General features: G+C 42.1%; 1 protein-coding gene across 2 annotated transcripts; it reads right to left on the bottom strand.

The window, feature by feature from the left end:
* On the bottom strand, positions 1 to 26,859 carry pudp (pseudouridine 5'-phosphatase). 2 transcript variants are annotated; one of them, XM_053881336.1, is made up of 5 exons: positions 26,772 to 26,859; positions 25,716 to 25,934; positions 25,311 to 25,540; positions 6,882 to 7,104; positions 1 to 286 (listed from the first exon to the last, which is right to left on the bottom strand). In XM_053881336.1, the coding sequence occupies exons 1-4, from the start codon at positions 26,839 to 26,841 to the stop codon at positions 6,928 to 6,930; spliced, it is 696 nt and encodes a 231-aa protein (XP_053737311.1). In that variant the 5' UTR covers positions 26,842 to 26,859; the 3' UTR covers positions 1 to 286; positions 6,882 to 6,927. The 2 variants fall into 2 exon arrangements, with proteins under 2 accessions (XP_053737311.1, XP_053737303.1); XM_053881328.1 differs by lacking the exon at positions 1 to 286 and having other exon boundaries at positions 6,037 to 7,104.
* Between the last annotated feature and the right edge of the window lie 1,000 nt (positions 26,860 to 27,859).

The raw sequence follows: 27,859 nt of genomic DNA, 5'->3' as shown, positions 1-27,859 counted from the left end.
AATGAAATAATATGTGTACATTTATTGACTTTAGTAATGTCTGTTTTCGAATGAATTTGCATCTGTATCATTTACCTAACTTTCTGTCCCTTCGCTCTGACCACAGACGCCTGTTCTTAAGTTCCCAAGCCTGACAAGCTGGTGCTGACATCAGGCTGGTTGTGCTCACTGATAGCACAGTTGTTGTTGGCAGCATTCTTAGCATCCCTACTATTGCAGACAGCTTTTCCTTATCATCCTCATCCTGAGCTCCTCCAACTGCTTCTGCTGGAGTACTTCTGGAACCCTGAAAGCAGTAGCATGAGACATTTTCAGAAAACACTGAAGAAGTGTTGTTCGTTTTCATAGCTCCCAATGATGTCTGTATTACAATGAGAGAAGAAACCGCCTGATGATGATCCTTTCCCAGTGGGTATACGCCGTATACCTGCACATCACGTAGACTATATCAGTAGGACACATTTGGGTGAACAGAACAAGGGGTTTATTGCCAATGTCAGGGAACGATGCAACATTCACAAACCAGGGGCCACCAGCTCTCCTGACATGTCAACAGTCAAGCAGGAACTAGACGCCAGCGACCATTGGAAGCACAGATTATTGCTAACCTGTAACGTTTATAATCCATTTTATTTTAGTGGCACTATAAAGCCTCTAGCAGTGGTTCTGATGGCACTGTACTCGGATGGAGCAGTCATATAGGACAATTTACTAGCTTCAGTGAAGGTGTTAACAGAGTCTGAGGATTTTATCTCATTTTTCACTGCTCCTCTGCACGGCTGTTCAGTATTCATGGGTTCCTTTTACCTCCTCTTCCCTGTGAAGCGTTAGATCTCGATTGACGCTCAGCACAGACAGCAGAGACAACGCACAGGAGCGTGACATCACAGTGTGTCTGCTGAGGCGTGGAGATTCTTATTTGCATGTTTGAGCAAGGCTGCCAATGTCACGACAGATATAGATATGATTAAAAATGAAAGAGGAATCAATGCCCTAGGTAAATAATTGAACAGAGGAGGGAGCAATCGCTCTTTGAAACTGTGAAACAGCGTGAAAGTGAAAAGAGGCGTGTACGTAGGTGTGAGGGAAAACATGTCAGCAGTTCCATCAGGGCACCAAACGGTTTAATAAATGCAGAAAGAACTGGAGAATAAACGTCACATATCCGTCAATGAATTGTCAAGAAATTGAGGCAATGAGCAATAGTTGTCTCATTCACTTTCATGAGGAAAAACTAAACATCGATAGTAAAAAGGAAAACAGTTGCTCACTGTCAAGAACAAACACATCCTCACTCCCATTGTGTAATATATTGACGTTGGGAAAGTGGACTTTTGTGTCCTATACTGCTGAAAAAAGGCAGCCTTCAGCAATCACTTACACTTATGCGTCAACACGCAGCCAAAAGTCCACTTTCCAAACGTCAACGTTTGACACCATGGGAGTGAGGATGGGTTGCTGGAACAGAATATGTTCACATTTGTAGTCCAGAAGCAACAAGTCTATGTTCTAAATGCAGTTCAGTGCGTCACAGGTTTTTACAGGGCTGCCAACTCTCACGCAAGTAAGGCTTGCCACAAGTCCCGACGCCACACTCCCCCTTCCTCATGTGAAAAATATACTCCCAATGCGCAGCGCGGTGGCAGACCTCTGCCATACAGGACATCAAGTGGCATAGCTACCATTTGGAGTGGAAAGCCATGAAAAGTGACGTGATTCTGGTAAAATGTCAAGTAAAACACTATGTGGAGACCTTATTCAAGTTTTACCGTGAAAGAAGAAATGGAACATTCTGACATGTATTGCAGCTCTGTGGAGTGTGAAATCCAACACCAAAGCCAAGCGTGCTAGAGTTCGTAATCTTAATTGCAACTCGAACATAAGAAACTCAACCGTTGAGACTACTGATTCGCTCCACTCAGCTTCTGATGGAAATTTAAAACTCTGCATGACCTCCACTCACTCATAGTTGGGCTTGGAACTCTACTGTTTATCATTAGGCTCTGGTAAAAAATAAATAATAAAAAAAAGTCAGCGAGAGATGAGGAGGGGCCATTCAGTTCAAATGGCAGAAATGTGACATAACCAAACTCACAACCTTTGCCTTTCAAACATCTCAGATCAACTTCACCAACAAGACCAACAAGTAAACATGAATCAGAATAGTACCTTTTTTTCTAGAGCCTCAGAAAGATGACTCATGAGATGATCTGAAGAAGTAGGAATAAAACAACAAATAAATGGCATCTGAAATTCTCTTTGTTTGTCATGCCACATGGGTTTTCCTCTGAAGTCTGTATTCTCGAGAGTTCCTCTGTTTTATTTGGAATTTTAAAGAGCCCTTATTTTGAAGCAAAATCTTGCCATCAGTTTGAACTAAAATGGGGCACAAACACAAAACTCACAAAAAAAGTGAGCGGCAAAGTGGGCAACACGTCACACGACCAAATATGGGAATGAGCAACTGGGCGTCATGTCACGCGACCAAATATGGGAATGAGCAAGTGGGCGTCATGTCACGCGACCAAATATGGGAATGAGCAAGTGGGCGTCATGTCACGCAACCAAATATGGGAATGAGCAAGTGGGCGTCATGTCACGCGACCAAATATGGGAATGGGCAAAGTGGGCGTCATGTCACGCGACCAAATATGGGAATGAGCAAGTGGGCGTCATGTCACACGACCAAATATGGGAATGAGCAAGTAGGCGTCATGTCACGCGACCAAATATGGGAATGAGCAAGTGGGCGTCATGTCACGCGACCAAATATGGGAATGAGCAAGTGGGCGTCATGTCACGCAACCAAATATGGGAATGAGCAAGTGGGCGTCATGTCACGCGACCAAATATGGGAATGGGCAAAGTGGGCGTCATGTCACGTGACCAAATATGGGAATGAGCAAGTGGGCGTCATGTCACGTGACCAAATATGGGAATGAGCAAGTGGGCGTCATGTCACGCGACCAAATATGGGAATGAGCAAGTGGGCGTCATGTCACGCGACCAAATATGGGAATGAGCAAGTGGGCGTCATGTCACGCGACCAAATATGGGAATGAGCAAGTAGGCGTCATGTCACACGACCAAATATGGGAATGAGCAAGTGGGCGTCATGTCACGCGACCAAATATGGGAATGAGCAAGTGGGTGTCATGTCATGCGACCAAATATGGGAATGAGCAAAGTGGGCAGCAGAGTGGGCGGCACGTCACACGACCAGATATAGTAATGGGCAAAGTGGCCGGCGCACCACACTACCAAATACGGGGCAAACATCTGTTCACCTGCTCCCTGGTAGCATCCTTCATATCACCTGCTCTGGTAATCACATGTGCTCTCTCATCACTGAAAGCTGAATAAAACATGAGATCTATTTGCATCATTGAGGAAGCAGACGTGCTCATAGCACAAGCAGCGAGCACACGGTCTTCCATCTCTGAACTCAGGAGCTCACAGTATCTTCATCACCATAGGATCCCTTCTGGTTCAGGTGCGCTCTCACACCAGCCTGGACCAGATCTCTGGGTTGCCACTTTAAAGCTACAGCACGTTGCACTTTAGAGCCATTCATTTTGCCCTATATGATTTCATACAAAGACCTGACTTTGAGACGATTCTTTTTTGGAGAGCGCTTCACCGTGTAGCTACATTTCACTTCAAAGTTCAAAATCCTCATAAAGATACAACAACTGCAGTTCGTTCCTTTGACAGTCTGTGTGATTTGTTTAAACAGGCCTCAGAGTGAAGGAAAGGAAAAGTTCAGCTTCCTCATGTTGCACTGCGCACTTTGAAGCAGTGAGCATTAATGTTGAAAATTGGGTCACTCATGTGACATTTCTCCCCTGTGACCCTTGTGTTTTTTTACTTTGGCTGATGAGACGCCGCTTGTCAGTTGAAAATGCGGAAATGAAATGTGACTTGACGTCTGATTGAGGCCCGCAGGGATGATAAAGCCCCTTCAAACACACGTTAAAGCATAAAGGGGAATGAGCGATGAGCTTTTTCTTTCTTTCACCCTCTCATGTCTTCTATAGATTTACTGATTGAAAAGTCGGCATGCTTGTCTGGAGTCAGGTAGTGGACCATGATGCTGTTTCAATAGAAGCCAGACAAAGTGAGACCATGGGAAACAAGTTCTGGTCAGTCCCAACGAAACTCTCGGAAGGTTTATTTGAAGGACTGAAGGACTGAAGGGGTGCTCAGGTAGAAATGGGTAATAGCGGTGCAGCTGACCTCTGACAAACAGAGTGTGGGGAAGTTACCTTGAAGACCTCCTTTGAAGGCTCAGAGTCAAGTAACAGCATCAATTTTTTGCACTCGGTGTACAATAAGGTAGACAAGGTTTCATGACACAGTATTGAAGGGTCGATGAGGTTTCATCAAATTTTACAGCGCTGTCTGCTGTAAAATGTCTGGACATGAACAACTAATTCAATGAAACCTCACACCATTTCTGAACCAAGGGCGCCATCTAGTGGCCTCTGAAAAATGAGGCCACTGTTTCATCAACCCTGCAATTCAGGCTAGAACGATTAGTTTTGATGTCATTGTCATGTCACGTCTTAAAGGTGAGCAAACCCCTTCGACACCACGATAGAATGATGAAAGAGCCGTTCCGTGTAGCTAGCATGTCGGTCAGCACGGCGCTAACTGTTGGTGTCGGAGTGTCACAGTGAGATGATAAATAAAAATAAAATATAATAAAATAAAATGATTCGCTAACCAAAACCAAGTTGCCAACTAAAGATCTAATTTGGTGAATCTACAAAGCCTTAAACCCGTTAAATACTTTAATACCAGAAAATTAATTTCACATCTTCATTGGATAATTTTATTTTATTGTGATGTGTATTTTTTTCTGCTATTGGTGGTATGGGTGGTTAAAGTGGGCACACTTCCACTGATCTGCAGCTTTAACATGACACTAAACATCAGGACGTCAGCCTATGAAAACAGCGTCTCATAGAATTGAGCTTGAATTAACCTTAAAAAAATGTATAGAACTAGAAGGCATTGGAAGCTCACCTTTTCACATGAGTAGAGGAATGTGAAGTGAGAGCACAGACCGTTGCTACAAGCAGCCAGGCAAGATTGAGTGGACGTGGAAAAGCACCCCCGTCAATGAATTACGACCTCGGCTCAGGTGATTGATAGCGCCGACGAACATGCGGAAAAAATCGAGTGAGTCAAAGCTTAATATTGAAATTATTTCAGTAGAGCAACCAAAGCGTTGACCTCTGTCTATCACGACATTCAGTCATTTTACAGCTTAATTCGTCAGAATGGTGCCACAGGCGACTGGGAAGCTCCTGCGGAAGGACTCGCCCATCGCTACATAGCCACCCACCACTGGACCACAGTAGCTAGATAAGGAGCTAATTCTTGCTTCACATGTTTGGTCTATTCATGTTTGTCAAGTGGCAAAATCAATACCACATTTTCCATGTGTTTCTCGAGTAAAGTAGCCACATTGACTGGACACAGTAACCTGCAGGCAAGAGAAGCTCATTCAGATCTGATATAGAAGACATGTCCATGTACCAAGAGCAATGAATTAATTTGAAAACTTTTAATGATGAAAGCAAAGCGCCCAAGGCAGAGGAGCCCAGGACGAGCTTTAATTGAATGTTGCACGGCTCTTCAGCATCACTTTATACTCCTTTAGAGAGAAAGTGATGATGACTGACAGCCACCAAGCTATCCCAAATATGTCAACCATTGCCTGTAGATAAGTTCACCACTCTTGTACAGTCGCAGCCTCTTTTCCACGCACGATATGCCATTCAGCATTTTCATTCCAATGTAAAACCTACACCGAACAAAATGATCTTAATCGACATGACAATTTAAAAATGGTTTGAACTGTTGAATCGATTGGAAGCGGAGGACACATTTGCTACGTGATTTATATTTTCTACGCACCAGACAAAGCTTTGGATCTGGAAATGGGCCAGAGCTTAATTAAAAGTGAAATGAGAGGGAGGAAGAAGTGAATCAAAATGAACGTACAGAGTCAAATTACCACACTTGGGATGCGAGCCAAGAGTCTTTATTTGATAGAGAGACGGTGATACATTTGAGGAGCAAATATACAGTCCTTTAAGTGTCATTTCCCAGAAGCCTTTGTTTGAAATGAAGTTTGAACTTATTCTGTTAGAGAAGATAATTGACATGTAAAACCACAGAGGATGTGTGTGAACAGCTATGTGGAGGAGGAAGTGGAGGAGATTACCTCCTTCAGGATGAAAGGGGAAGTGGATGAAGGGCAGTGAAATCCCATTTCAACTGCCTGAGGGGGCTACGCCGGCTTCTGGTGAAGACCCTCAGTTAAAGCTTCAGTCGGACTTGTGAGAAACAGTTAGTGCGGTGAGCCACGATTCCAGATGAAAGGATGAGGCTAACCGTCCGTCTCCTCTGCATCACGCAGACGACAGAAGACAAGACCATCGCTTTAGAGGCCATCGCCAGTCGCACCTCTCCTTTGATTGTGAGACAGTCTACATCGAGTGTCAAACAAACACACCTGCACCTCCATCGGATTTAAATTACCTATTTTACCAAGACAGGAGGGGGAAATATTTATGCAATTAATGATGTTTTGTAAGCGAATCTAACACATGAATCTCCTTTTTCTTGTTTTCCACATTAGTATACCTCACTGTGAAGCTTGCATGGCAGGAATTTCTTCAATAATATGGACCTTGGTTCATTCACAAAGAGATATTCAGGTTTCTTTGTATGTATGTATGTCAGAACAGGAGTGAGGAAACTGGAGAAAGAGGCGGTGTATCAGCCATTTGTGAACAACTTCAAATAGAGGCAGTGGCTGTCACGATCAAAATGACGTTAAGACATAGAGGTGGTCAGTTATCCTTCACCTGCGTGTCGAACAGAAACCTTTGTGAGTCGATTTGGTTGCGGGGCTCAGTCAAATGCCGGCAGGCCGAAAAGCTGTGGCTCAAACTCCTCCATACTTCTGAGCCTCAGTGTGGCCTCCTGGGTGAGTCGTGGGTCAAGGTTGTCATCGGGAACCATCACCACCTGCATGCCAGCAGCCAGCGCCGCCTTGACACCGTTGGGTGCATCCTCAAACACCAGACACTGCACAAGGACGGGAGAGGGAAAAAAAACAAATGATATTATCCCATAAGCCTATTAGATCAACAGGATTTCAGCGGGCCAGCTGCAGCGGAGCCGCAAGCGAAAACAAACACGGGGAAATGGAAAACAGGAGGAGTGCTCCCTTTGTTCCCCTCAGTGTGACGATCGTGTATTCCCTTTAGCTTCTCGACTAAGCTACTGCAAGTAAATTTTGAGCAACAGTGCCACCTGCAGGCACAGCAGTCAAGTCTTTTCAGGAACAGAGCCCAAGATCGTAAATACATCAACATAAAATATTTTCTTCACAGCCTTTACAGACATTTAAATTTCATTTCTCTTTTGTCCTTTAAATAATCAGACAAAACTGCACTTCAGTAAAACAAACTGTATGAGCAAACTTTATTACCCTGTAGCTCATCAGGCGGTTGAGGTTACACAAGTTCAACTCTGCCTCCTACTGTCTGCAACCTTGCTTCTGTTAGTGTACAGCAACTTATTTTGCTGAAGCCTCTACTAACATACGACACAAACTTTTATTTGGTGTCTGTGGAAAAAAGTTTTGTTTTATGAATATGAATGACTTTCAAAATCAGGAACTGCTTTATTCACCAAGCAAGTATATATTTTCCATAAATATAGTGATAACAATGACATCTTGAATGCACTTTACAGTCCATCCATTTCACTGAATTTTTTATTGATAGCTGCAGCAAAAACCGCCTGATTTCGCGGCGGTGAAAGTTGGGATCATTTATGGTTCTGGAACTTGACGGGAAACAAGGACCTTTGCAAATGACCTTGGAAAAAACTAGTGTCGGTTTGTAGACTAAAAAGGCCTCGAGGCTGCAATGTTTTTAACAATTTGAGTATTTCAAGATGAGCAAACATAATAAATAAATAAACAAAAATCCCTACTAGATAAAAATGGTGATAAAACAAGTCCATCTTTTTTAATGCTGATATTTTGCGAGTAGTTTCCTAAAACATTAGCTGCTGATATGTTCCACAGGGTCGGGACGTAGAGTGTCAGAAATAGCCTGAGACAGATGGATCTGGTGGTCAGCCATGTTTGTTTACGTCTGCCCCGTATCGTGTTTGCGTGACGGCGCGCTGCACCAGTGAGTTACGCTTTTTAGTCCCGTCTATTCTACATTTCAATCATGGGAATTTGGACATTTATGAATGGATTCAGAATCGCTCACGTCTGAATCGCGACCCTAGACGGCAATTTTTGCGGTTCAATCAATGTGATGTCATGCTGTGTCAAAACTGGCTAGTTTTGTGGCTCCACCAAACAACAACTTAGCAACCAGCTAAATAGAACAGTTGAACAGAAATATTGCTTTCAGACACTCAATGAAAGCTCTCGCATGCACATGTCCAATCTCCACCTTCATCAGTTAGATTCACAATACGGTGAGGTGTGTCCAAGTACCGGCGAGTCAGAGTATCATCGAGAAACAGGGCCGATAGTCTAGATCATCCAGAAATTCCCCACTATCAATAACTGTGACTGTACAATCGTCCAGCCCAAAGAATCAGTTCAGAATATTCTTCAATACTCTCACAGCTGAATAATTAGATCTCCACTCTGAAAGTCACATTACTTTGAAATGTCTTTGAAAACAGACGTCATTTGTTGGATGGAACAAAACGAAAGTGTAATCCAGCAACACTCTGAGGCTAATTGATCTTTGAAAAAGTGATCTATGCAAACAATATCAGCAAGGACGTTGCAACATCTGCAGTAAATTAACATGGCTGAACCTTCAGTGGAAGGTTAATCACTGTTCAGTATCCAATAATTCCATTCTGCAGAGTGTCGCCCAGGGAGAAGGGCACATTGAAAGTTTAAATAAAATGACCATTCAATATGGAAAGCACTTTAATGTTGACAATGATTTGAAAAATAATGGATTTCCCACTTGATCTCCTCAAGTTTACATAATGTTCATTGGTCACCTTATAACCAGTGGAACGAAGGTCACTGGTCGGTACGACAAGCAGAATCACTCACTTTGGCAGCGGTTCTTGGCAATGTTGAATTTCGTGTGTTCATTTGTGACCCTGCTTATTATGACCAGCAAACAGCCCTCAACTTTGGTTTATGATGGCAGATGAAATCTATCCATGATCTGTTCCAAGGCGGTTAACAGGAGTGCACAGGGACATTTTGACCGTGTGGGTTTTCTCTGGGTACTCCCATTTCCTCCCACAGTATTAATTAGGTTAAATGGACCCTCTAAAGTGGCCCCTAGGTGTGCGAACAGTGTGTTTGAATGATGTGTGTGCCCTGCAATGGACTGGCGACCTGTCCAGGGTGTATTCCTGCCTCTCACCCACTGACTGCTGGGATAGGCTCCAGCAGTCCCCACAACCCTGAACAGGACTAAGCGCTGGTTACCTGAAGAGGAACGTATGTAAGTATGTCTTTCAGACATTTAAAGATGATTTCACAGAAACACCCCCATTATGATTATGAAATTGAATTTGCAGGACACACAGGGAATCAAGACAATATGTGGAACATAATAAGGGACTACAAACATTTAGTTTCTTTAAGAATACAGGTCAATAACACGGAGAAAGATGCAGGTATTTAGATGATTTACTGAAACATACAATAGTGATGCGTCAATGAGGTTCCATGGCACAGTGCTGAAGGGTAGATGAGGTTTCATGAAACAGTGTCCTAATTTTCACAGTCCACCAGATGGCACTGTCTGCTGTGAAATGTTTGGACGTGGACAACGAAATCAATGAAACCTCACACGATTTCTAAACCAAGAGCGCCATCTAGTGGCCTCTGGCAGAAAATGCTGGAATACTGTTTTATGATAAGCCATCTCCCCATCACTACCATACATGCCCGTATTGAGGTTCCCATCAAGGAATATGTGCCCAGGTCACATATATTAACTACGATTAAGCTAATGACTTATACACTAAAAATGAAAATGGCTAGAGGGAACTTTCAGTGACCATTCCAGGGCAAAAGATTCTGCTTGACAAGATGCATACTGGTACTTTACTGTGATTAATCACATTATGTTGTGAAATGTAGTTTATTAATGGTAATATATGTTCCCCAATTGAAAGTGCAGCCAATGATGAAAAGATGAAGTGCTTCAGTCAGTAGCTGGTACTGGTGACTGAAATCAACAACATGAAATGTTCTCAAGCAAAATGACATGTAAATATAGAGAAATCCTGATTTAGATTTTGGACCGAGAATTGGACTCCATTCCACATCCCCCTTGTGAATTGTTTTGGCATTACTGTACATTAGAAAATGAGTTGAAAGGGTCTTTGTGGAGCTTTCCCATTCATGTCAGAGAAGAAAAAAAAAGAAAAACATTTCAGACTGACAAAGGAGGCGGCAGTGGAATCAGCCAGGAGCACTACAGCGGTCAGAGACAGCTGGGAAAGCCTGGAGACACTTGTTTGTCTCAACACTCAGGTGGAACAAAGAAGCCATTCTCCAATCTCTTTCAACCTTAATTGACTTTAGTGATGTCACTAAGCTGGAAAGCCGAGGATGTTCAACAATGAAGGCGGAAACACTCATACACAATGGAGAGCACTCACTAATTCCCTTGATTGGGGACAATTATAACTGGTAATTACCCAATGAGCGAGCGGAATGACCCTTTAATCTGCTACCAGTGTGCCTCATTGAAATCGAAGGAAACAGACACAGATGCATAGCAGCTGAACGTGGGTAGCATAAACTGATATAAGACACGGGAGCTAAGTCCATAAACTGCAGATGGATGGCTAATTCTAAGAGAAGCATCACATTCAGCAAGGGAGGCTACGACCTTGAGAGCCCACTGGGTTTGTACCAAGACATTGTTCTCATTTGTTTTTCGAGCCAGAAGACAAACACATTCTCTACACCTGGCAATTTCAGTCATCCATCCACAAACACGTATGATGACAAATCTCAAACCAGTGTCCATGACTACCGTGCGGAGACATCATTCCCTCCATAGCCATGCCCACTGTCTCCAAGTAACGGTCATTTTACTGCCCATCCCCTGAGGGAGCCCTCAGGGATGGACGATCTCTAGTGATGAGTGGATGAGGTTTCATGAAACAGTGTCCTGATTCTCAGAGGCCACTAGATGGCACTGTCTGCCGTAAAATGTTTGGACTTCAACAATTAAATCAATGAAACCTCACGCCATTTCTAAAGCTCTGAAAATGAGGACACCGTTTCATCAGCCCTGCAACACTGTTTCATGATACCTCATCTACCCACCACTAACTCTCTTGTAATTTGAATCTGGGAGGGGTATTCCTCATCAATTCCAGGTGAGCGGTTTTTGGCTGTACACAATCGTACAGGCCAGTTTGTTCATGCTAGCTTTAAATCTGATTTGTCGCTAGCATGTTGCTGGCCATTTTTGTTGAGTCAATCCCCCCACTAATGTATCAGTGTTTTGGCTGAGGCATTATAATTGTAATTCTATTCGAACCGAACCATTGTTGAAATCTGAAACTGTTCTGAATCTGTTGAATTATTTCTGCTGAGTGAAATTTATTTTTTTCAGAGCATGGTCGGTTCTTCCAACGTTTCTTCACATTCAAGATGATGGAACGCTTCCATGTATTCATATCAAAACACCCTTTATTTTACAACAAAACACATAAAAATGAAAAAGATTTACATAGACGATGTTTTGAGGAGAATAGCTGCGAGACATTGAATATGCAGGGGATAAAAAGCACCCGGTCGACACTGAAAGGTGGATAAATACAAGCCTCCACTCACGCCATGTAAACAGGGGGCGCAGCTCTCTCGCTGAAAGGCAGAGCTCCTCACAGACTCGCCTGTGCAGTGGGCTTGCTATGCCTCCGGTGTAGCCTCCATCCTCACAGTTTTTCCTAAACACACATCCATCCAGTTCTTGCAGTTTATCAGCCACATTATGTCACATTCTGCAATACTCTGTGTCAATTCTGTAATCCCGTCTGCGATTCCGTGATCGTGTAAATCATAAGGCCATTTCATTTGCTGTAACTTGCATGTCGTAAATGCCATGTATTTATTGGTGTCACTCCTGCGTCAGCTTTTGTTCTCAGACATATTTCAGCTACCCTACACATCATTTTGCTCCCCACATTGATGCATAACATGTTCACAACTTTAACTGCCCCTTAAACATAGATAAGAGCTCCAGAAGTATTGTGTCCATTTAAATACAAGTATCGAGTACTTGGGGAGTACAGGTGGACCAAAAGAAAGATGTCACACTTGCCTGCTACTCATTTCCCCTCGGAAGAAGCTATATGAGAGACTGGTCAGTACCCACAGGTCTCTCTTTAAAAGAAGAATAGGCAGCATGGAATATTTACGACCTGTTCTCTGGCCAGCAGCCACACACATGCAAGATTCATCAGAGCAGCAGAATCTGGACTCACAGCGTACCTGTGTAAGAGCAGGATAAAGGGAAGCGGTATGTGGAACTGCGGATATCCACCCATCTTGGTCAGTTCACCACGTATGGTGACATCCTAAAGATGACTGTGATGAATCAATGTGAAGGGTGAATTTACGAGTGATCTGAAGCGGTTTTTGGACAGTTGATTATTGGGGGTATAGGTATAAATTACAAGTGAAACAAGTGAGTAGTAGTCGCTTAGAGCGACAATGCATATGTTATATGGGAGGTTTCAGGACTGAAATTCACGGTCAGTAATTTGACATTATTAACAAGTGCAACACAACTTCCTGTTGTTTCATACAACATTTGAATACCTAAGAAGTATTGCTCAGAGTTCAAGTCAACATTGCTGACTTCATAAAAATGTGTTTTTCTGTACTTTTATAATGATGACGATGTCATGACGTCATGATGTTGCCACACTCCTTTGCTCCAGGTGTAAACAAAGCATTGCTGATAATGGAGTGGAAGCAGCAGAGCATGGAACAATCAAGTCAACACTGAGGTTCATTGTTTGGAAACGTTTGGGATTTTGCAGGGATATCGATTCTAAATAGGTCGTGGTTGCGGTTTGTTGGATGTGTTAAAGTGAAGTAATAGTACAGCAACACGACTCATTTCTCCCACCAACAAGCACTGCAGTCCTGTCTGCCACCATCCAAATATCAGCGCTCCGTTGTTTGCTCATGAAAATGAAAAGGAGCAGAAGGTTCAATGGCCTCAAGAAATGTTGCACCTTATTTTGATATTTGAATTGTATCTTTACCTTGGAAGAACAAAAAGTGAACATGAGGCCATTTGCCACTAACTTGTTTGTACGCACAATTCATTTATACATAATTTCATTAAAAGAAACAACAGTTCACTAGTCAAGTACCCAGGTCATGATATCATACAGTAGTTCCACAGCCGAGAAGTTTTGGCTTGCCACTGATTCGATTTCAAGCCACTGAATCATATCAAAAGGCATTGTTGTCAACGAACCAATATCATCCTTGAATTGCATCTGCAACCTTTGCATTGACTGTTACACCACTATTTATCGACGGTTTCAGAAACTCTACCACTGCACCAACTGTGCAAATTGTAGAATGTGTTCAAGAGTGATGACGTCACACCCTGCAATTACGATCTGATTAAAATTAATAAACATTTTCACAGGTAAATGACATGTCAAATGAAAGATTTGAGGGGATTTTCCACCACAAAAAACTGTCTTTGTCAGACCGATCATTTTCCAAGTTCCGAAACGCATCATGATTGGCTGATGATGTCATCGCACGCTTCTCAACAGACAATGTTATAATTACAGCATCATTAACAGACAGCACCGTGGACACATTCAACAGGCAGAAATAATTTTTACCATCACCAGGCTTTATGGACCAACTTCTACTCTGCGGTTACACAGTGTCTTTCTTCAAGAAAGTTCAGTTTGTTTTAGTAAGAGGGCCACTGCTGCCAGGTTGTACCGAACTCTCCCAATGCAGCAAACAGACATGACGTACATTGCATTTTATTTTTCATGGTCAATTAAGTAGTTTTCCAAAGATTTGTCCTGAATCTGAATCTGTGACTCCGTCTTCACTGTTGCCGAAGTGAATAGGATTTATACCAAAACATCAACAAACCTCTCTTGAAATGGGGAAAAAGTGAACTTGATGGTGTCCAGAATAAGAAGGAGGACAAACACATTAAATGAGGGAGCCAGCAAACATCTCAACGAAAAAAACAACCCATCCACACTCCAATGGCATAATATATTGAGGTTGGGAAAGTGGACTTTTGTGTCCTATACTGTCGACAAAGGCAGCCTTCAGAGTTTGGGTTTTACAACACTTTGTATAAGCTACTCTAAATGCTTCATGGATTTAGATTTTTGATGACTTGGAGTCACAGGCACAGCTCATGGTCCATTTCTACAGTGTGCTGCTCACCGTCAGAGCATTTTCAGCTCAGTAGGCCATTTTGTGCCATTTAATTATGGTAAATACAAACATTTTAAACTTGAACTTGACACAGAACACCATGCAACAATATATTCAACATGAGGTGATCTTTGATCTCTGAAAAGAGACGACCCCAACATGTGTCCCCAATGAACGCAATCTCATATGCTAATTGTCAGCATATTAAAGAGGGCATTTACTATACTGCCACTGAAGTAGGAGAACAATGATCATCACACATGCGCAGTTCTCATGTGTGACAGTGAGTGAGTAAGTGGCAGTGACAGATTGTACGCCACATTTTCTAAATGATGCGGGAGCCCGGGGCATCTGGGGCGTGAGATGTGTATCATTACATCTTCTGAGTTGTGGAGGGAAGAAATAAAGACAGTGTGACAGGCAGTCTCTCACAATGGAGTGTCTTTTTAGCATATTTGCGACCAAAGGTCACACACACGGAAGTCCTCCTGGAGGCGAGGACTTTCTCTCCCCAAGGTCTGGCTCTAATGACAAGATATATCACAGCACAGAAGATGTGATATATGGTTTGAAAGAGATGCTGTAAATGTCTGCTGATTAACTCCAAACATCTTTTTACAAGAGTGATCGATGGCTAAAAAAGTCATATGGCCCTTTATCTTTGTTTGAACTGAAGCACAAAGTATAGTACATGACCATTGCATAGAGTTGCGTGCAATAGGACTCAAATGACTGCTCCAAGTGAAATGCAATTACAGTACATGTAACTCTACTTGGAAGTTTGAATTAATGATGCAACATATAGAGGTGATCTTTATACAGTATCTATGCCAACAAGGGCTTGGTGACTCACTGGGAAAATAAGTAAATAAATAAGCAATTTACAGCTTCAAAACACTGCAAAACTGCAGTTGTTGGTTATTTGGTTGGTTCAGAAACATGCTCAACAGATCAAAAAACAACTTTAATTAAAATTAAAATTTAAACTAGATTTAAACTAGAATCAAACAAGGACCTGAGACAAGTGTATACCAAGGACTCCTAGCTGGATCCACATAGCGCTGCTCATTGCGGTTAGCCACACTCTGCTAGCTGAATCTAGACCAGGGTGAATAACGCAGAAAACAAATGTCATCACCACAAAAAAATCTCATTGTAAATCGCAATCACAATATTGTCAATATAAATTGCAAGTCAATGTTTTTCCCCCTAACGTGATCTGGCACCTTTGGTAAAATGTCGCCAGTGTTGGTGACTGAGAACGGAATTGCCACCAACCAAACTGTCTTTAGCCTTACTGAATGTTCTCAAGTTATGACAGTAGGTGTGCGTGAGACTTGGGCGTCCGCCCGCTGGTGATGAACGAATCATTGCAACACACCAATTTTATCCGGATTCAGTATTGGCCAGAAATTTGGAGGCATAATGCAGCAATTCCTCAGTCAAAAGGATAATGCTTAATGGCCATCAAACAGTTTCATTTTTTAAAAGCTCCTCACACGAGCAAGGACATGGGAAGGGGTCACTACACACTGTGATTCTTCAGACCGCAGGCTGCTGCAGGTGACTTTTCTTTGCCATCGGCAAACACCGCTCACATACTTTTGGACGATATGTCGGAGCATCCCTCGTATCTAGATGTGAGCACCAATGGGGCACAGGTATACACACGCAAGAACGATAAAACCCAGTCAGACAGCACTAACGGCTACAATATTAGTTTTAATTCAATAATTTCATTAAACACGGGTCTTCAGAGTTGAAGACGATAATGATAATGCACTAATAACAACATGCAGATGAATGAAAAAAAAAACGACAGGAGACATTTTAATGAAAAATTACTGGCTGAAATTTCTTCATGCCTGGTGTGTTGCAAGCAGCAGCCTCAAGTGTTTTGAGCAAAGAAAGGAATGCTAGCTGAAATATTCACTGCACAACAAATTGAAAATGCCATTAGTGAGCACACTACCGAAGGATGACACTGCACTGGACTGAATATATTCTAACTAATTCAAGGCCAAATAAAAGCTTAAGTCAAAACAAGTCTACAAATCTCACTGATGTCCAGGATTCTTATATCTCTCTCCAAAGGCGAACCCACAGCCAGCTAAGCCCACACATTTGTGGACTGTGATAAAATATCCAGAGGAAGAGGAAAGAGCTATGCATATGGATGCATACGCAAGTGGAGAAAAGCATACGCAGGTCTTGATAGGACGGCTGCTGAAAACAGCAAAGTGTGGGCTAAGTGGTTTGAAATCAACTCGACCATCACTGCACTTAAAACCATTCACTGCACAGCAATATTTTGTCTGAGTTTATTCCAAAAAGCTTAGCATCTTGAATATTTTATGGAAGGTAAAAATGTGAATCCCGAGCAGTTCAGCCAGTACAGGAGAGTGGCTTGCACATTCTGTGGGAACACCTTCTGCTCATCCATGTTCAGGGAGATAAGAGAAAGCCTTTTCTCGCAGCAACATCATGATTCTAATTTAGGGATGCAACACAGGTGAAATACAGACAGGTCTGGAATCTGCGCGGCTGTTTTCCTGCAGCATCATTATGTTCTAAATATCCAGAGACACTTCTATCTGCTCTCATTTCATCGTCAATAATGTTGTCATATTTTTGGTTTTATTGCTGCATGCCAAACGGCTTTTTGCTTTTCTATCATATCATCATGAATGTCTCTCATTTAGTATGGTTGCATGTCATTATTCAAAAGTTCAAGGAGGTCACCCCTTCAACAAGAGGGGCTTTAAATGGCAATTGGCACATTCTTACATGTAGAACAAATGGAGCCCATGGCGTACCTAACCCCAACCTCCATGTTTGTTTTTTCACATGACGCGCTGCCCACAGCGTCAGGCTATGCCACTGAAGGCAGAATATGTACTGCAATTAAAACTGACTGAAGGCTGTCTGAAGACTGAAATCTACTTTCCCAATGTCAATACGCTGTATATCATCCCATGTGAGTGAGGATGGGTTCAAATGGATGCACTGACCAGAAACCTACAAATTCGAAAAAAATCGAAATCGTGATATAACGATTTTGCCATGTCGACTAGTCCTAGTCTGTGGGGTAACCTGCAAAGGCTTCTTCCTCGTGCCTCTCAAGACACTCAGCAATACTGCCACCTGTTGTCTGAGCTCCTTGAATATTTCCTAACATCAATTCCATAGATAAATCAAGTGGTGGGCTATAACGATGGAAGAAAAATTGTAAACAAACGCGGCGCAGCGTGATGACTTAAACAAGAGCCTTCAGAAAAATCTCTTTTTGAAAATGAAATCTCAAGTGATACGAATAGAACGTATTGAAATGAAAAACACGGACTGCGTGAAGACATGAAAAGTCAGCTGCAGCGCTATTAATTGAGGTGAAGAATTGTAAGCGATTGACAGACCTAATTATCAATATTATTGTTGCTGCTATTGTTGTTTATTTACTTTTGGAAGAAACAGAAATGAGGGCATCTATAGAAAGAAAGAATGGAGGAAGAAGGACGAGCTCATCAGAGCTAATGAGTTTGTATCGATACACACACAAAAAAACAAACAAACATTAAACACAGAACATGAGCATTACTGTCTGTAACCATCACCCAGGAATAACCGAGCACCAGGCTTTTAGCTGTTTTAGCGTCTGCGCCTCCTGGTGACCATCAAAACATGGAAAACGGGACACACAGTTTTTCTCAGCAGGACGCCCTAAATATCCGATTATTATTGCCTGTACAATGCCCGACTCAAAGTGTCATCACACTGGTTTCCATGAAAAGGGTGTTTAAAACAAGTTATTTTTGTACAAATAAATGTTCACAGCTTCTTTTTTTACAAAGCAAGTTGTTGACGTCAGTCGTTAACGTGTGTGGGGAGGGGAATGGGCTGGAGGTGGGGCTTTGGATGACCTGTTTCAAAATCCAAGCTAAAAACCTGCAGCACTGACAAAAAAGCTCTGATAATGGCAACATTGATGTTCTTTCCTGAATGCAGTCTGCTGATTTGACCCCTCAGGGCTTGTGCACACTGACGGTGTGTCAGAGTGAATGTTCTCTGCAACAGTGTGGGAGCAGTAATGGGCTAATTTAATATTCAGATAGAATACTTCACATTATAATTGTATCTGATTTGAATATCTGGATTACAAAACCTCCCCAGGTGTAATGCCGTGTATGATTAATGGCTGAGGCAGAACATTCTTCTTCACTGTTCACAGTGGAAACATGAACTTGCTCTCTTTCATGTTTCATTTATCTTATTCAAGCTGCTGAACGGACCTGTGGAGAAAAGAGCTACTGTCTTGTCACCAGTGCTACTGTAGATTAGTGAATAATGTCTGCAGAGATGAAAGATGAAACATTAGTCACAGGTGTAGGCACAAAACTGGGGCAGCTCCCACTATTACGTTTAACACTTCGTAGGTGGGGGTGCTAAAGAAAAAAAAAATTTGTCTCAATGTATTTATTTTTTCCATGTAAATCGATAGCAATTTATCTCATGATATAAAACAGATCACAACTTTCAATTTTACCTGTTGCTTTTGAGTGACATTTGAAAAAAAAGTTCAAGGAAAAGGAAGTTTGTTTTCAAGATGCAAGCAAATCTACCAAATCCCAGAGGTGGTAAACCACTCAGAAACCTTCAGGATTGGAGTGCGAAGTGTAACAACACAGCCAAACAGATTAATGACTCACTTGTACTCTTACAGTGATCAGCAAATGTATTCTTCCTGTACCCAACAGGCTACACTTAAGTTTGTTTACGGAACTCCAGAAATAAAACACACTCCACCAAGAAACGATTTGTTCTTCTCTCTGCTCCGTCAGATGAAGTTGAAATGAAAGAGTTGTTTGCTTGACATGGGATGAAATGGGGCTAACAATCTAGTTCATCTGCTCCATATTGAATCACATCAATCAGGGATAAGAAGTCATTTGTCATTTGGAAAGACAGTTTTAAGTAGTGATAGGTAGATGATGTATCATGAAACAGTATTGCAGGGTTGATGAAACAGTGTCCTTTTTTTCATAGGCCACCAGATGGCGCTCTTGGTTTAGAAATGACATGAAGTTTCTGTGAATTAGTTGTTCAAGCCCAAACATTTCACAACAAACAGCGCCATCTGGTGGTCTCTGAAAACCAGGACACTGTTTCATGAAACCTCACCGGGATACCAAAGTACTTCATTAAAACAAAATGTTGGACAATGGACAACAGGGACATTTTACTATCAAGGACTACTCTTCCTTTTGTTTACTTTCTCTTGTATCACACGTTAGCGACCCAAATGGTCGACCGTGTCCGACAACATGAACAACACAACATGTATGTGCAACAGTATGTTTTTATTTATTCAGTCGGCTAGCATTCAGGCTAACCTAACTACCTCAAACAGCTCTACCTCTGCAACATAACGGCGAAGCTGGCTTCGGCTCCGCCCACTTCTCCTCCGTTGGTTCACCAAACCAAGTGACACAGGATATGCAGGAAACAAAACACAGCACGGCACGGCATGACACGTCGTCTTTACGAGTGACGTCATGAAGTGTTGTGGTCGTCAGACGGCACTTCATAGTGGAGGGAACTCAGAACCAAGTGCTAGTGTTAAGTGCTTGTGTTGGGGTGAGAAATGGGACACAGCCTTAATTTTTATTAATATTGTAAATAAATCACAATATTAATCTCCATTTCACGAAGTTAATGTGTGACTTCTATCAATGCAAAACAACTCTTCAAATATGAAAAAAATAAATGAATAAAAATAAATAAGTTAATACAACTACCCAAGAGTTTAAGATTTACCAAAGATTAAGGGAATAAATATAGCATTGCCATTAATCAAAACTCTTTTGTTTTGATTAATGGTAAATGAATCATGAATTTATTTTATTTTTTTGTCCATGAAAGGGAAAAAAAGCAAATCAGAGATGTCTGATGTCCACCTCACTGCTTTCATGATGATGACAGAGAGCAGTTGACAAGTGAATACATTGTCATAATAATGTGCATGCATCCTCTGGACAGCAGGTCACTGGCCCTCTCTCATGATGTGGGTGCAGAGAGTTTTGGTCGTGCTTTTCATGGTGTTTTTATCACATTCGTTCGGCAGCTTCTCCGTCGGCCAGCAACTCCATGGACATGTTGCATACGCCAGGGATCAGCTGATCTCGCTCATTGCAGCTGGCATGGAGCTCGGGTCATTCCAACTGAAGTCCGGCGGAGAACACACCGAGACTGCACAAACCGACAGAGAAAGCGGAACCAACAGAAGCTTCTGGAGAGGTGGAGATATCAACCTCGTCTCCCCTCTATCATCATGGGAAACGTGAGGTCACTGGGGAACAAGATGCTCGAGCTAATGGCGCTCGCCAAGGAGTCAACCATGTCAGGGGATTTCAATCACGTCAATATGGACAAAACACTGACAGCATTCAGTCAGTCATTCAGTCAGAGGAAGACTTTGGACTTGCTGAATATGATATTAAGGGGGCATACAGCTGTTCACCCCTCCACCCTTTGGGAAAATCGGACCACAACCTGATCCACTTGACACCCTGCTATGTACCCGTGGTGAGGAGGGAGCCAGCTATCACTCCAACTGTACAGAAGTGGTCTGAGGAGGCCAACCTGACACCGCAGGGTTGCTGTGAGGTCACTGACTGGAATGTACTCTGTGAGTCATATGGTGATGACATCGACAGACTGACAGGGTGTATTACCGACTACATAAATTTCTATGTGGACTCCAATGTCCCAACATGGTCTGTGAAATGTTACCCAAATAACAAACCCAAAGGACATCAAAGCCATCCTAAATAATAAAAAGAGGGCATTGAGAGAGGGCAATAAAGAGGAGCTGAGGATTATTCAGTGTGACGTGATATTAAAAATCAGGGAGGCAAACGAGAGCTTAATGTGGCAAAGTCCAAAGAACTAGTGGTGGACAATAGGAGGACCATGTCTCCTGTGACCCCCGTTTCCATCCGAGTGGTCTATGTGGATATGGTCGAGGACTATAAATATCTTGGGGTCCTCATAGACAATAAACTGGACTGGGCTCGGAACACTGAGGCCCCTTACAAAAAAAGACAGCGCCATCTCTGCTTCCTGAGCAGGCTCAGGTCCTTCACCATCTGCAGGAGAATGCTGAGGATGTTTTATGAGTCGGTGGTGTCCAGCGCAATTCTGTTTGCTGTGGTTTGCTGGGGCAGCAGATTAATGGTTGCGGACACTAGCAGACTTAACCGACTCATCCTCAAAGCTGGTGATGTGGTGGAGGTGTAACTGGACTCCTGAGAGACAGTGATGGAGAGAAGGATGCTCCTGAAACTACGGAGCATCCTGGACAACATCAGTCACCCCCTCCATCAGCTCCTGGTCCAACACACAAGCACACAGACTAATAGACGAAGACCACCCATCTCAAAGACTGAGCGCCACAGGAGGTCCTTTCTTCCTGTGGCAATAAAACTGCACGATTCAGTCCTGTAAAACATCTGAATCTGTTTTTATTTTTGCACATTGCACATAGCCCGCTTCTATTTCCGTCCTTACAGTATGTGCACTATGTGCATAGCCTTCTTCCCTCTTCCCTTCACTGTCTGTTAAAAAAGAGTATTTTGTATTTTGCATTTCATATTTTACATTTCATATTTATATTTTTTGCTGTTGGAGCATGTTAAGTTAAACATTTTCCGATGGGATAAATACACTTTTCCTATTATGACATCCATAATTTGACCTTGCACTGATGTGCAAGACAATGCTTCTCAAAAAGAACATGTAAAATCGGATCAGGGAAAATATACGGAGTAGAATTTTTTAACAGAGTAGAATAAAGAGTTTAAGGGGAAAAATGAAATGAAAAGCAAAAAAAATCTGTTCTTGCTGAAGAGATTTCAATAGTGCTGAACTGACAACTCCACGGAACAATAAAGTAGCGCTGATCGTTACAAGGTCTACTTTCTGTAGCACATTTGTAGTGGAATGTAAACACAAGATACTTCATGTGAGTCAGTCCTCTTCAGTGCAATCAACACCCACCAGGCTGGTGACAAATAACCCTTGTGTGAACTTGTTTGTTAAGCAACAGATGGATCCAGCAGTGAAGACTATAGCTAAACTGGGGACTTTTTGAAATATGACTTTGCTGTGAAAAAATCGTTTGATCACAGGATGAAGATTACTGTAAATCCCGGACTATAGAGCACACCGGAATATTAGGACTATAGAGCCCCATCCACTAAATCTATGATGGAAAATTAGTAATTTATACATAAGCTGCACTGGTCTATAAGCCGTGCATGAGGATCAACAGGGTCCGGCAGGACAAGGTTCAATATTTTGGCAGCATGACGCTCTGTAAAAATCCATATATTAGCCATAAGCCTTGTACAAGCCGCAGGGTTCTGACCACGAGAAAAAAGTAGTGGCTTGTAGTATGGAAATTATGGTATTAAAAGGCTTTAAAGAACAGAAGTGTCCCTACAACTCCATGGACTTCACACTCAACATGTGCGCAACACTGTCTTATGCTTCCCCATAAATAATAACCAGGTAATTACACCAGGAAGAGAAGCAAACTGGATGTTTCACTTCCAGCTAGTCCTCCTTCTCTCCCTCTCCAAGTCATAGCTTTGGAGTCTGTCTGTGTTCCATCACACCCTCCCTTCTCCTCCGCTCTGTCACAGAGTGGGAGCCACAGATTGACGCATCATCATTCGTTATTCCACTGAACACTCTGTCGATTCCCCCTCTGAGCCGCAGTTTCATATCTCATCTAGAAAAATGGCAGCTCTACCGTCAGCTGGCTCCAGATTAAGAACAAAATGAGGAGCACTGAGTCATAGATGGAATTATTGCTAAGAAAATTGAAAAAACAGAAACGATTGAAAGCATGCATCCATATTTAACAGTGAGACTAAACCCACATTTTAGAAGAGCTTGAAATGACAATGATGAAACTTAGTTGGCACAAACAGAACCAGAAGAATGAGGTTTGTTCTTTAACGATTGAACCAGGTTATTTAAACATGCAGTTGAGGATCGATGAAAGTAGGTCAGGCTGCAAACACGCTATTATCCTTGTCTTTTAAAGAGATATTTGGCAGCTATTTTCGGCTGAATCAAACTGACGTCAGGCATTTTCTCACAGTGGGATTTGAGTTAGGAATAAATAGTCAATGGCAGAGACACATGCGTTGTTAAGTATATCTGCTGAGTGAATCCAAAAATCAAAACTGATCTAGTGATGACTTTTTTGGCGCCACCATGCCGTGTTTTATTTCAGGTCGGACACTTAGACAGCACTGTAAAGTTTCCTTTACAGATTCAGCTTTAAATCGAATGTGGTTTTATTGAATATTAAATTGGGTAATAATAAAAGAGCTTGTGCTACAAGACAAGATGGTATGACAACTGCAATATCATCAAATGATGCCCTAGGGTCAAAAAAGTTTACATTGCTGAGAGCGCAATTTCAGAAAAGTCCCTCCAAGAGATGGCAACCATTTCCAACCAATGCCTGCGAGTTCTGCAAGGCGTTGCGATTTTGTCCAATCACCACGACTTTCATGCCAATTCCACCAATCACTTTAGTCTCCTTTTGCCCACCCCTGTACAAAGCATTGTACAGCATCATATTCCCTCCCTCCTGGTTGAGATGAAGTCATGTGCAACGGCAAATGCTCACATTTGCCCAAAATATTGCCACCATATTGCTATCCGGACGTGAAGCTGGATTCTGAATCCATTCATAAATGTCCATATTCCCATGATCGAAATGAAGAATAGACAGAACTAAAAAGCAGAAGTGAAGTGACTAGCAGCACGCCATCGCCCGAACACTATATGGGGCAGATGTAAACAAACATGGCTGACCGCAGGATACATCTCTCTCCAAGCTATTTCTGACATTCTACATCCCTACCCTATGGAACATTTCAGGAGTTACTGTTTTAATTGGCTGTATTAAAGAGCCACTGAACAACTCTGGTCACACACACACATTCCCCACCTTTACTTTTCAGACTCCGCCCATCTCAAGTGAGTTCCATAACAAAACAACAAGCGCTCAACTACACACTGTCAGCCCAGAAACTACTGAACATCATTATAAAAAAGATGGACTTATTTTATCATAAGTTTTTATTTAGTGTCTACATTTATTTATTTACTTATTTATTGATTGATTTATTTCATGTGTATGGGGGGGGTCGGGGGAGCTTGTTTATACTGCCTCGTGGGGACCAATTCCCAGCAACACTCTATCCTCGTGGGGACCTTATGTCTTCATGGGGACCTTTTTCCGGTTCCCACAGGTCCAAAACTCAATTTTAGGATGAAGACTTCAAAATAACTGGGTCATTATAATTAGGTTGAAGTCCTGGTCCTGGTTCAGGTGAGCCAGGTGTTTTGGATGGTTAAGTTTGGGGTAAGGGGCTGGGGAAAGCATTATGTCAATGAGAAACATCACGATGTCCCCACAGGGATAACAATACGAACGTGTGTGTGTGTGCGTGAGTGTGAGTGTGTACGTGCGTGTTTTCTTTGGGTGTGACATACTCATAGCTTTTGGAAAGTAAAGCATATTTGGTTAAATCATTAGAGCCTGGAGTCTTTTTTGGCTAAAAACTGAAACTAGTTTTTTTTTTTTTCACAAGCTCATGAACAAAGGTCCTTATTTCCCATCATGTTGTTCCAGAACCATGAGTGTAACTTCCACGGCATGGTGCACTCAATATCAGGGGGGAAAGAGGTGTAGGCAATTATACTTCATATAAAACCCTGTCTAATTCAGATTCTGTTTCATGGTACTTACACACTTTGGGGAGGCTGCAGGCTTGAATCTGCTGGCACACACCAGAAAGGAGTCTGGTTCTGGTTTAGCATTCTTCACCTCAGGATCGTCTCCCAAAACGATGTGGTCAAACAGAGCAAAGAAGTCTTGGTGACAGCTTGTCTTCAAAGCAAAGGTTTTCCTCGCAGAACTGGTCGCCACAGCAATGGGTATGCCATGTTTCTTCAGGTGGCGGATAAGTCGCTCCACACCTTTGAAAAATGACATTTTAAACAGCATTCTGTTTTCTTGGTCACAAAATATTTAAATAAAATATCCATAATATAAACTCTGTGTGTGAAAAAGCACCTTCAAGTCAGTGAATGTTGCCATTCAAATCAACAAAGGCACCAACACGTAGGATTAAAAGTAATAAGTGCCACTCACCAGGCAGTAACTTGGCAGTAGGAAATAAATCCTCTTGTATTTCTCTACTTTCAGCGAGAAGTTCCTCTGCTTTCATTGGGAGCTCCAGAATGTCCCCAATAATTTGGGCTGCATCCAGTGCCTTTTTCCCCATGACTAAGGACTTGACATCCCAAGTGTACTGTTTTCCAAACCTGTCACATATTTGCTGGAAGGAAACGGTGTACAATCGCTCTGTGTCTGTAAAGGACATCACACAAAATGGATCAAATGAATCATTTGAATTTGCGTTAATGATGACAACAAGGACAGGTTTAATCCCAGAACAATGACGTTCTAAATTAAGCTTTTCTGAAACCCTCTGGCACGCAAACTCCGCTCCTTTGGCGTACTAATGTGTGCATTCCACACGAATCAGGCGGATGTAGCTCTGATTGTTATACAGTTATAGGGGGACATCGTGGAAGTTCTCTGGCGCTACTTCTCAGACGGAGAGGAGGGTTTATTCCATCGCCAGGTGACAACTTGCGCACTTGTCTGTTGGCAACTTGTAGTTCTTTCCTACAAACGCGTCTCTTGTGATTCATTTTCTGTGGCTGTGGGTTAATCCCCATGAACTTCATAATGAGAGCATAATGGAGAAAAGACACAGAAGTCCAGAAATGTGATGATCGCTGACATCAAAGTCACTAACACAGACTGATTATGGATGTTATGAAAACAACAGAAAACGTGTGTTTTATCAGCTGTCATCGTCATCTCTCTGCATTTGGATGGCAGCGTCGGACATGACGTTGAAGCCGAACGGAGCGACTCTGACACCACATTAGAATGAAACCTAAAGACATCTGTAAGCGTACATTGACGTGTTTCACGACATCAGTGACGGTTGAACGTCACTGAAAATTGTATAAATATTCGATCTGTAAGTACCAGGGGGGAAATAAGCTGTTTAGTAAGTACGAGTTTTGTTAAATCATTATTAAAACGGATATTCCCAATGAAGTTCGGTGCCGGTAAAACAGTTTACGCGTAAGCTGGAATGCAGGAAGCGAGATTTATGAATGAAATAAGTACCTAACAAGAGGCCATCCATGTCAAAAATGACATGGCGCACAGGTTGGTATGCAGCGCTGCTCGCCGACATGCTGGTAGTCACTTCCGCGTTGACACTCGCGGAGTGACCTGAAAATATTAAAAGGCGGCTGGATTTTGCCGCCGGATTTTTAAGAAAACATTTAAAATGTTAAATTATACTTTTGAACGAAGTCGCAGCTTGCAAATACTTCAAATTCGCTTGGTTAACAAATTTAAAATTAAAAGCAGTGATTGCGTCATCGGCATCAAAGCACACTGGGTAATGTAGTTGGTCCAACGTTGTGTGTTGAAAAAACATGAACGGATTTCAGTCAGTTTCATTCAAGCAATTATGGTTGTTATTTAAACATATTTAAGCATAAAAATACATGGGTCATGGTATTGGAAACAGAGCAAAAGTTAAAAATACGTACTTAGAAATAAATCATAAAATTATGGCAATCTTTCTGCACAATGAAAGAAGTATGGATTTATTTTTTTCTGTGCTCTAGATCCTCTACTTCCCTGGCGAATGTGATATATTTAAACACAGAACAAAGAGGATATAAATACATATATATATAAACTGTCAAGTGCACTCAAGGCATGATTATGGGCTCGTAAGAGGTTGAACATGATGACTGTGCTCTAAGTGGAGTTGGAGTGACACGGAATGCATCACCACTTAGTGGGGCTTCAGAATCCTTATTTAAAAAAACATTTTGTGTAAAATTAAATCCACTCCAGACCGCCACAGTCTGCTAAATGATTGGGAGCTGTGTTAATAGATATGGTCTTGTCAGTGTGGGAGAAATGTGGGGACATGAAAGGGGCTTGTAACTTGACTGACCCCGAGAGGAAACAGACTTCAGGTGTAATTATGGGGCGGTTGGGAGGATTTGAAGAAAAGTCAATTGTTCAGTGGTGCAATGCAAATTCATAAAATATTTTTAAAAATCATAAAAAAAATGCATGTGGAATACTCCTGACAAAGTTGTTGCTGATGAACGCTTCGTGACAGACTTTAGGCTGACACTTTCTGCTATAAAATCTTTGGATTTGATCTACTCTTCCTGTGAAACTAAGAG

The sequence above is a fragment of the Synchiropus splendidus genome, chromosome 1, assembly GCF_027744825.2.
Source record: "Synchiropus splendidus isolate RoL2022-P1 chromosome 1, RoL_Sspl_1.0, whole genome shotgun sequence".
In the NCBI taxonomy this organism is placed as follows: Eukaryota; Metazoa; Chordata; class Actinopteri; order Syngnathiformes; family Callionymidae; genus Synchiropus; species Synchiropus splendidus.
This window is presented reverse-complemented; position numbering and strand designations above follow the sequence as displayed.